Below are 10368 nucleotides of genomic sequence, written 5' to 3'. Positions count from 1 at the left end.
CCTTCTAAGTAGCGCCTTCATTGTTGACCTCCCCGCTCATTGTCTTCAAGGAGCCCTGGGAGGGGGACTAGACCCCCAGGCTGGGTCCTAGGAGTTGGGGCAGTAAGCTCTGTCTCTGACACCCCAAACCTCCTAGGCTGAGGAAGGACTATAAATGAATTACCAGTTAGGATACATGGAGGATATGGGGGGGGGGGGGTCTTTGAGGAGAGGAGGAGACCTGGGAGACCCCTCCTCATTCCCTCAGGGACCCATGCAGCATTCGGGGTTCGACCTCAGGAAAGATCCTTGATGTAGATGTCGGGGGCGCGCTGGGGGAGCGAACACAGAGGAGGGGGAAGGGACAAAGTTTGAAAGTGCCCTTCCAACTCTTCCAGGGAAAGTTTACTTAGGGGTCCCATGGCCTGAAAGATGGTAGAGGTGCGGGGGGCCCAGTGGCAGGATGGCCCCCGAGAGGTGACCGGACCCCGGGGGAGCGACCCCTCCCCCCTGTCCCAGCTCGGCCCGGCTGGGAGTCGCCCGTCTCGGGGCCGCGTGTGTTAGTTGGGGCCGCTTTCGGGCCGCTCTGCTGGGCTGGGGGGTCCCGCCGCGGGCCGGGAGTGGGGTCTCCGGTAGCCCTAGGGGGGAGCTTTCCTACGGGGGTTTTCAAGCAGCGGAACTCCCAGGCCCCGCAGAGCCAGCCCCCCGCAAAGGGGAAATGTGCCGGCGCGCCAGCGGTCCTCAGCGCTGTTTGGGGCGCGTGGCGGGCGCGGGGGGCGGTGGCCGAGGCAGCTGGACGCCTGGCGGAGGAGCTCAGAGAGCCAGGCAGCGGCCCGGAGCGGCGGCGGGGAGCAGGAAGGCCCGGGCTGGGGGGAAAGGTCGGATTTGCTCGGCGGAAGAAACACAGATGGCGGCGGCGCGGCGCCATTCTGGGCCGGGAGCAGGCAGCCAGCAGCCCTGTCCTCACCGCGGTCCGCCCGCCGCCGCTAAATACCCGGATGCGCCGCCCGAACGCCAGACGCGGAGCTGGGAAAAGGGAGGCAGAAGAGGAGGAGGCGGAGGCGGAGGCGGAGGCAGAGCCGGGCGCCGAGACCGACCGACAGACCGGCGTGGCTGGGCCACGCAGACACGGCCCAGTGAGCCCTCCCCGCGACCCGAGCCGGGCCCCTGAGCGCCGGCCTCTGGACTGGCCTGGGAGCCAGAGGCTCCAGAGCAGATCCCGAATCAGGCTTTCCTCGGTTTCCGACGAGGGCTGGCCCTTTGGAAGGTGCCTTCAACAGCAGGACCAGGCAGGCCACCATGACCGAGAACTCCACGTCCACCCCTGCAGCCAAGCCCAAGCGGGCCAAGGCCTCCAAGAAGTCCACAGACCACCCCAAGTATTCAGACATGATCGTGGCCGCCATCCAAGCAGAGAAGAACCGCGCTGGTTCCTCGCGCCAGTCCATCCAGAAGTACATCAAGAGCCACTACAAGGTGGGTGAGAACGCGGACTCCCAAATCAAGTTGTCCATCAAGCGCTTGGTCACCACTGGAGTCCTCAAACAGACCAAAGGGGTGGGTGCCTCGGGGTCTTTCCGCCTGGCCAAGAGCGACGAGCCCAAAAGGTCCGTGGCCTTCAAGAAGACGAAGAAGGAAGTCAAGAAGGTGGCCACGCCAAAGAAGGCAGCCAAGCCCAAGAAGGCTGCCTCCAAAGCCCCAAGCAAGAAGCCCAAAGCCACCCCAGTCAAGAAGACCAAGAAGAAGCCGGCTGCCACGCCCAAGAAAACCAAAAAACCTAAGACTGTCAAAGCCAAGCCAGTCAAGGCATCCAAGCCTAAGAAGACCAAGCCAGTGAAGCCCAAAGCCAAGTCCAGTGCCAAGAGGACAGGCAAGAAGAAGTGACAATGAGGCTTTTCTTGTGGACACTCCTGCCTGTTTTCTGTAAATACTTTCTCCTTCTCTCTTGGTCTCATCTGCCATCCTGGATGCCCCTTTCCCTTCTGACTTTGTAAAGAGACAGAATTTGTATTCCTCAGAAATTAGGGAATAATACATTTTTCCTTAACCAACCATGCAAGGACAGCAACAACAAATATCTCTAATGATGAGAATGTACTTTTGTTTTATTTGTTACTAATCTGCTTGTGGGCTTGGGAATTTGGGTGGGTTTGTGTGTTTTCTTTAGTTGGGTGGTTGGTTCACTCTGAAGGTAAAAGTCGGTGGGGTTGGGGGGAGGAATGGGCAAGGTGGTTTGTTGGGGCTAGGTGACAGGGAGCCCAGGAACTGTAAGATTTGTAGGAGTTCCTCAGAAACCATCAAGCTTTAAGTTGAGCACTCCTGTGAGAGTTTCAGAACCTTGGTGGGGAGGAGAGAGGGATGGCAGCAGCTGGACGGCAAAAGAGGTAGATGGGGGTGGGGGGAAGCCCTCTCTTGGCTGTCTGCCACCTTCCCGTGGTGAGAGTGGGACGTCCAAACCCAGTTTCCTTCTCACTTCTGTTAGTCTGTCCCTGTGGCCTCTCTATTGTCCTAGGGAACCGGAGGGAGGGTTAAAGTGACAGCTGGTCCTAGAAACTAGCTTCTTTCAGTCAGCTAGAAACTAGCCACTGTGGGGGTTTCTGTGGATTCAGAAAGTCTGTTAAATGGGAGTGGAAACTTGAGGGGAAGAGTGAGGAGTCAGTCAGCCAAGTGCCTCAGTGTGCCCCTGTTGAAACTTGGGTTTTTCCACACAATTGTATTGTTTCCTAGGAGGACCTTTTTCCTTCCCCCCTGATTTTTGGTTCCTCTTGTATAAGAGGTGGCTTTGCTTGGCAGTCCAGTGGGGCTTCAGCCCTACCACCCACCACTTAAAAACCTCCAGACCTCTTTACTTTTTCTTATATGTAGTGGTAGACCGGGGGCGGGGTGGGGGGAGGGCGGGGAGTGGACAGTAAGACATACTGCAGTCGACTTTGAATTGCTAAGTAGTTTTACAGAGCTAGGTCTGGTGTGTGTGTGTGTATGTATGTATGTGTGTGTGTATGTATATATACATATTTAGGGCTAGTACTTAACGTTTCACACCCGGGAGCTGGGAGAAAAAACCCTGTACAGTCTTTCCTTTTTTTTTTTTTAAATAGGCGCGCTTGCGCTCTCCCCACCCCCACCCCCCGCCCCTTTTTATTTTTAAATAAGTGTTATTTGTGCCTGGAAGAATTTGCTGTCTTTGTAATTTTCAAACTTTTAAAATAAAATTAAAAAAAAATCTGAGCGGTGTGTTTTTCCGTACTTCTAAAACTGAAGGAGAATGCGGAGCAATATGGTGGGCGAAACCTGGGGGCTTTTGCACCTTAGCACTGGGGAAAGTTCCAAGAGCTCGACAGAACCTAGGAAACCTTAGGGCCAGAGTATGGAACGTCCCTCAGCCTGCTTCTAGGCGCCCGCCTCCCGCGTCCAGAGGGCGTCCCTACCTTCCGGGAGATGTGTGTGTAGGCAGGGCATGGGAATGGGGTGGGGGTCTGGTGGGTCTGGCCCTGATGTGCCTTCCAACCCCCGTCGCTTCCTCTCCCCCAACACGGACAGCTCCAGTCTCAACTTACAAGACACTCCACTTTCGTCCTCTTCCGATCCCGCCAGGTCCCGCCCTCCTATTCCTAGGTCTGCTTTCCTGCCCTAGAGCAGAGCCCTTCTCGCTCCGATTGGCTGCCGGGGCCCAGCCCCCGCACGTGATCACGCCGCGGCCTAGGTACGCAAGGACCTGAGCGGGCAGTCTAGCTCCGGCGAGGTGGGCAAAATGTGGGCTGGCCGCGTCCTACATGCTGCGCTCTCCCGGGCCCCCCGCGAGAGCCGGGCGCAGTCAGCGCTGGCTCAGCTGCGTGGCATCCTGGAGGAGGAGCTGGAAAGCATCCGCGGAGCTGGCACCTGGAAGAGCGAGCGGGTCATCACGTCCCGTCAGGGGCCGCACATCCACGTGGACGGCGCCCCGGGAGGTAACTCCCCGCTCCTGGGAATCGCCAGACCTGGCCGGGTGTTCGGGGGGCCGTCCTGAGGTTTCGCTGAAGTGGAGGTCCTGGAAGCAGTGAGCGGGCCGGAGCACAGGCACACGTAGCCGCTGCTGGACCGTTTCCCATCTGTCAGGCCGACTTGCCTTTTCCCACGGTTAATTCTAACCTGATTAGATCCGTTCCCCCAGAAGAAGGTAATTTGCCCTTTGAGCACCTTTTTTTATTTAGAGGCCAGGGCTCAATCCGAGATCCAGCCTGTGAGAACGTAAGGAAGAAAGAGAGACAGCCAGTTGGCTCCCACCATAGGATTCAAGAAAGGGTGATGGGGAGGCAGTAGCAAGAAATCCCACATTTCTAGAGCTGCTGCTTTGTTCAGATTTCTGCTAATTGCTGCGCCTGCACTCCTGCAAATCTCAAAACATGGGCATGACTGGTCCCATTTACAAACGAAGAGACGCTGATGCTCATAGATGTGAAGTGTCTTGCCTATAAACCCCCAGCTAGCTGCAGGAAGAGCTGGGCTTTTAGTGTAGGTCTTCTGGTATATTGGAGCTGGAAGGTCACATAACTGTCCATAGAGACCAACTTTCTGGCCAAAATCACTGTTTGAGCAAGGGGCTTGAGGGCTGCCCCACAAGTCATGCTGTGAACTGGCCCACCAGGCCACCCTGGTTTCTGTCATCTGTGGTCATTGCTCATTTTGTCTGTGCCAGGACCCAGGTGGGTGCTGGTTACCAATAGGCCTCCAAACCTGCCTTCTGCCCAGGAAATAGCCCTGGAATATTTGGTGCTGTTGTCCTTATTTGTAAAACAGAGGTCTCTATCCTCCTCCAGGGAACCTTGGAGCAGATCAGACAGTGGGAAATTAGGAGACCCAGGTTCCCATCCTGTTTTGCCTCTCCCAAACTGAGTAAACCTTGCCCTCTTGGAGCCTTAATTTCCTCCCTGGATCAGCTGTGTCCACTTTGGGCTTTAAAATGCAAGGGTCAAGGTCTCAGAGAGGCCACCCTGCTGAGCATACTGTTCTGTACCAGGCAGCAAAGTCAACTGTGTGGAGTTTGGAGACCATCGCAGGGCTCTATGATGCCCTCTTCTTTTACCCAGGAAAGAGCCAAGGGCCAGATGAGGGGTTACTGGTTTTCTTTAGAGATAGGAGAAGCCAGAGAGGAAGGGCTGGGGGTGAATGTGATCCAAACCTTCTCATTCTCCAAAGTGCTGCTCTGGGAGTCCATTTCTGCCCCTCCCTCTCCTGCAGCTGTTGAATTTGGTGCCTGCTAGGGGCTCCCCACTCCCCAACCTGGCCTCTGCCCCAGAACAGATGGTGCTGTGTGGTTGTTGCCTCATTAAGGGCGACTTCAGGTTCATTTCCTCTTCTGAGTCCCCAGGGCCTGGCACCTTTACAGGCCCTGATTGTCCTGAGCTCCTGTGTCCATCCCCTGTCTCAGGAATTATTAACTTCTGCGCCAACAACTACCTGGGCCTGAGCAGCCACCCTGAGGTCATCCAGGCAGGTCTGCAGACCCTAAAGGAGTTTGGAGCCGGCCTTAGCTCTGTCCGCTTCATCTGTGGCACCCAGGTACACTGAGGGTATGGCCCAGGCTGGGGCAGGGGAGGACGGGGTGGTCCCCAGTGTTGGCCACTGACCTCAGATGTCTGCTTCTGCAGTCAGCAGGGCTGGTTAGGCAATTCAGCTCATCCCAGAACTCAAGGCCCATGCTTAGCCCCAGTGCTGTTCACTGGGAAAACTGGGTTCAAGCTTCTGTTTTGTTGTGAAGCCTTGGGCAAGAAATTTAACCTCTCAGAGCATCCATTTCCCCACCCACACAACAGAGCTTCTTACCTGTTCCTCTTCAAGAAAGGAAGAATAGAAGGCAGGGATTGAGATAGAGGTTTCTGGAGCTATTCTGCCTGAGTTTGGTTTCTAGTACCACCATATATTGGTTCTGTTACCATGGGCAAGTGTCTTAACTTGTCTGAGCATCGATGCCTTCATTGGTAAAGTGGGAATAATAATACTTAATAAGATTATCGCAAATTAAAGAGTTAATAGTGGGTTGGCAAAAAAAGTTCATTCAAGTTTTTCCATAACTTCTTACAGAAAACCCTGAATGAACTTTCTGGCCAACCCAATACATGTAAAAATGCTTAGAACAAGGCCTGGCACACAGCAGTACTCAATAAATGTTGCTTAATAATTTTATTTTGTAAATGTTGCAAAATGAACTCTATACATGAAACTTACAGTGCTTACTGTGTAACATGTGCTATTTTAAGAACATTGCAAATTACTCCTTAATGCAGATAATAACCCCAAGTTCTAAGAGCTATTCTTGCCCCTGTTCTAGAGATGAGGACACTGAGGCCCCGAGAAGTTAATTGTCTTGCCCAGAGCACACAGCCTGTTGTGGTGGAACTTGAACCTATATGGCCTCGCTCAAGAGTCAGTGCTTCTGAGTCCTTGTGATTATTATTATTTGTCCTCTCAGAAAGGTGAAGGTGAAATGAATGGAACTTTTGACTTCCAACCAGGGCAGGTAATTCTGGACAGCTTCCAAATCTAACAACTGCAGGCCCAAATGAACCTAGAGTTACTTATGTAATCCCCCTTTTTGGCATTAAACAACAGAAAAAGGCGCTTAGGGACTTCTGTCATGATCCAGTGGTTAAGACTCTGTGCTTCCACTGCAGGGGGCGCAGATTTGATCTTTGATCCCTGGTCAGGGAACTAAGATCCTGCATGCTGTGTGGTGTGGTGAAAAAATAAATTAAAGGAAAATAAAGAAAAAATAGAAAAAAAAAAAAGGTACTCAGTTTGAAAGAGAAAATATCTTCCTTTGCCATTAGCATCATAATTCCACCATCAGACCCCCACTGTAAAAGGAAAACCCAACCAGGAAGAGGGGTACCTAGTGGGCCCCTAATGCTTCAGATTCCTGTGTTGGCTCTGGGTGAACCCTTGTGGTGTAAAAAGCAGGGGGAGGGTCTGTTTGTGGCTCTGAGCCTCTGTCCCTGGGGCTTGTCTCATGTGGCCCCAAAGGCGTTACTGTGTGCTTCACCCCTTTACTTCAGAGCATCCACAAAGACCTAGAAGCAAAGATAGCCCGCTTCCACCAAAGGGAGGATGCCATCCTCTATCCCAGCTGTTTTGATGCCAACGCCGGCCTCTTTGAGGTGTGTGATGCCACGGGTGGGAGTTGGTGAGGCCTACCAGGCTGTGCAGGGCTTGGGAGAACTTGGCAGGATGCCAGGGCCATGTCAAGAGGCTCCAGTGCCCATTTCTTTGGAGGCTAAGGTTGGGCCAGCAGGTCTCCAGGAGGAATCCTGGGGCTTACAAGGAGGCCAGCTTCCAGGGCATTTGGGAGGTAACCTACATCAGCTGGAAGGCTGAGGGTGTTAGGGGCCAGGCATTCATCAAACATGTTCTCACCTGCTTTTGCTAGAGCAGGGCCCCTGATTCAGCCCAGTCCTGGAACACCTGGGGATCAAGATAGAGGCAGAGGGCTCCTTGCCTCCCTGCCCAGAAGAATGCCTGGTTGGCAGTGAAATATTGATTCAGGGGGAGTCATGAGGGAGGGAGAACCCCATGGTGGTTGGGTGATGTCTCTACTTGTGACTGCCTTCCACCAGGCACTGCTGACCTCGGAGGACGCAGTCCTGTCGGATGAGCTGAACCATGCCTCCATCATTGATGGCATCCGTCTGTGCAAGGCCCACAAATACCGCTACCGCCACCTGGATATGGCTGATCTGGAGGCCAAGCTGCAGGAGGCCCAGGTGCGGCAGGGCCTCGCACTTCCAGGGCCAAGGACTGATCTTAGCCTCAGCCTCCCCCGCAAACTGCCCTCTACCCCGGTGAAGGAAAAGAGGCTTGCAGAAGCCGTCTCCTCACTCACAGGCAAATAGCCTGAAAGTTCGAAACAGCCAAGATCTGAACCCAGATCCTCAGACCCAACATGACTTAGCAACTAAATAACATCAACAATCTCAGACCCAAAACTTTATCCCATGGCACAAAGCTGTTTTGAGTTTGAGGAAGCACCTTATGTGTGGCAGGCCCCTGCCCAGCATCAGAGTGGGATAAGCTTATGGACAGAACTAACCCCATCCCACCCTGCCCTCTGGAGAGGAGACTGGGAGAATTCTCACTGCCCAGTGGCTAAGTATGTCTCCAGACTGCCCTGGAAGAGATGGGGAAGGCCCAGAGAGGCCCAGAGGAGGGAGAGCATGTACCAGCCTCAGCACGAGGGTACATGTGTGCTCCCCTCTGTTCTGGGCACTGGGCAGAGTGAACCTTAAGAACGCCAAGCAGCACAGAAAGGGAGTGACTTGGTCCAACTCGTGATACCAGCCACTGCCTTCTGTATCTTCCCTGCAGAAGCATCGGCTGCGCCTGGTGGCCACTGATGGGGCCTTTTCCATGGATGGTGACATTGCACCCCTGCAGGAGATCTGCCGCCTTGCCTCTCAATATGGTGCCTTGGTCTTTGTGGACGAAAGCCACGCCACTGGCTTCCTGGGGCCCACAGGACGGTGGGAGCACATGGCCCCTGAGGCCTTGGGTTGGACTCGTCAGGGTGGGTGGGAAACCACAAGGCCAGCCCCCACACCCAACCCATGAGCCTGGGTGCTCAGGTGGCCGAGGTGGTAGTGGCAGCTTCCCTTGCAGGGGCACAGATGAGCTGCTGGGCGTGGTGGACCAAGTCACCATCATCAACTCCACACTGGGGAAGGCCCTGGGCGGAGCATCAGGTGCCTGCAGGCTTGGGCCCCTGGGCTCCCTTTATCTGCGTGCACGGCCCTGGAGGGGACTTGGGGGAGGTGTGAAGGGGAGGCCTGGGGCTGCAGGGAAGAAGACAGCATGGACGGTCCTCTCAGGAGGGCCACGGGGTAAGCTCTGGCACCTTGTTCTCACCCTTGTTCTCAGGGGGCTACACGACTGGGCCTGGGGCCCTGGTGTCTCTGCTACGGCAGCGTGCCCGGCCCTACCTCTTCTCCAACAGCCTGCCCCCTGCTGCTGTCGGCTGTGCCTCCAAGGCCCTGGACCTGCTCATGGAGAGCAACGCCATCATCCAGTCTATGGCGGCCAAGACCCTGCGGTGCGGTCCTGGGCAGGGTGGGGCCCGCGGGGGCGAGGGAGCTGGTGAGGGCCTGCCCTGTGTGCCTGCACAGGCCCATAACTCCCTGCCTTTGCGTCCTGCCTCTGCCCACCTCCACATCCCCAGTGGGTTGCATTGGGACTTGTCTCTCTTAACCAGAGGCTACCTGCTTGCCCCCGCCCTCTTCTCTCTGTCTGTCTTTTCCTTCCATTTCTTGGCGCATTTCATGTATTTTTATTTTTTTATTTTTTGGCCCTACTGCCTGTGGGATCTTAGTTCCCCAACCAAGGATCGAACCCATGCTCCCTGCATTGGAAGTATGGAGTATTAATCACTGGACTCCCAGGGAAGTCTCCCCGGTGCATTTCTTTGCAAATGATCCTGCATTCCCCCTTCTTGTACAGTCCCGTCTTTCTGCCTTCCTAATAGGTCTTCCTGTTCCTCTGCCTCTTTCGCCATCTGCCTCTCTGGGTCAGCATCTCTGTCTTTTTTGGTCCCTCCTGCAGACTTGGCCACAAGCCTTGGGTCACATCCATGTCCATCAGGAGTGGGTATGATTGCTCCACAGTCCCCCAACTCCCAGTGACACCCAGCTCATGCCCACAGATTCCGCAGTCAGATGGAGACTGCTGGCTTCACCATCTCAGGGGCCAATCACCCCATCTGCCCTGTGATGCTGGGTGACGCTCGGCTGGCCTTAAACATAGCAGATGACATGCTTAAGAGAGGTAAGGAGGGCGGGGCTTGAGATGTGGCTGTGGGTCCTAAAAGAAAAGGAGGGAACCCTTAGACTGTGAATACTCCCTCTTCCCCCAGCCCTACTACCCTTCTTAGATCAGATGTCTGTCCAAGCTTGAAAACCCTAGGCCGTGAGGCAGTCCCAGGTTTGAGAGACCTTTGGCAGCTCCCTTGCCCTCTGTAGCCCCCAGAAAAGTAGGAGCTATCTGTCATGCCCCCAGAACCTGCCTGGCTCTGGTGAGCCCCAGCTTGACCCTCTCTACCCTCACAGGCATCTTTGTCATTGGGTTCAGCTACCCTGTGGTCCCCAAGGGCAAGGCCCGGATCCGAGTCCAGATCTCAGCAGTGCACACTGAGGAGGACATTGACCGCTGTGTGGAGGCCTTCGTGGAGGTGGGGCGACTGCACGGGGCGCTGCCTTGAGTTCTGGGTAGTGACAAGCAGAGCCGGGGTCCCCCTCCCAACACAGTGAAAAGGGGGGCCTTTGATCAGCCCAGGCTACAAGCTCTCAGCTCTGTCAGTCCTGGCGCTAGCCTGGGATGAGGCCTGTGCTTGTGGGTGTGAGGTTAAAGCAACAGTGTGAAAATCGGCTG

General features: G+C 55.1%; 2 protein-coding genes across 2 annotated transcripts; both read left to right on the top strand.

Moving 5' to 3' along the window:
• The first annotated feature begins 1000 nt into the window (after positions 1-1000).
• On the top strand, positions 1001-2072 carry LOC102389719 (histone H1.0). The gene has a single exon (XM_006071378.4). It carries the CDS (start codon positions 1279-1281, stop codon positions 1861-1863), a length of 585 nt encoding a protein of 194 aa, XP_006071440.1. The 5' UTR covers positions 1001-1278; the 3' UTR covers positions 1864-2072.
• Positions 2073-3646: 1574 nt separating this feature from the next.
• Positions 3647-10366, top strand: GCAT (glycine C-acetyltransferase). Its single transcript, XM_006071376.4, has 9 exons — positions 3647-3926; positions 5387-5517; positions 7011-7112; positions 7569-7715; positions 8317-8471; positions 8608-8690; positions 8866-9037; positions 9644-9765; positions 10047-10366. The coding sequence occupies exons 1-9, from the start codon at positions 3731-3733 to the stop codon at positions 10196-10198; spliced, it is 1260 nt and encodes a 419-aa protein (XP_006071438.2). The 5' UTR covers positions 3647-3730; the 3' UTR covers positions 10199-10366.
• The last annotated feature ends 2 nt before the right edge of the window (positions 10367-10368 follow it).

The sequence above is a fragment of the Bubalus bubalis genome, chromosome 4 (assembly GCF_019923935.1).
Source record: "Bubalus bubalis isolate 160015118507 breed Murrah chromosome 4, NDDB_SH_1, whole genome shotgun sequence".
In the NCBI taxonomy this organism is placed as follows: Eukaryota; Metazoa; Chordata; class Mammalia; order Artiodactyla; family Bovidae; genus Bubalus; species Bubalus bubalis.
The sequence above is the reverse complement of the archived record's forward strand: the minus strand, read 5'-3'. Positions and strand labels throughout refer to the sequence as shown.

What these genes read in the sequence shown, in the direction of transcription:
- LOC102389719 (XM_006071378.4), top strand. Translation starts at nt 1,279, where the DNA reads ATGACCGAGAACTCCACGTCCACCCCTGCAGCCAAGCCCAAGCGGGCC.
- GCAT (XM_006071376.4), top strand. Translation starts at nt 3,731, where the DNA reads ATGTGGGCTGGCCGCGTCCTACATGCTGCGCTCTCCCGGGCCCCCCGC. An exon ending in CGTGGACGGCGCCCCGGGAG is followed by an intron (nt 3,927 to 5,386) that starts GTAACTCCCCGC and finishes CCCCTGTCTCAG; the next exon opens with GAATTATTAACTTCTGCGCC. An exon ending in ATGGCGGCCAAGACCCTGCG is followed by an intron (nt 9,038 to 9,643) that starts GTGCGGTCCTGG and finishes TCATGCCCACAG; the next exon opens with ATTCCGCAGTCAGATGGAGA.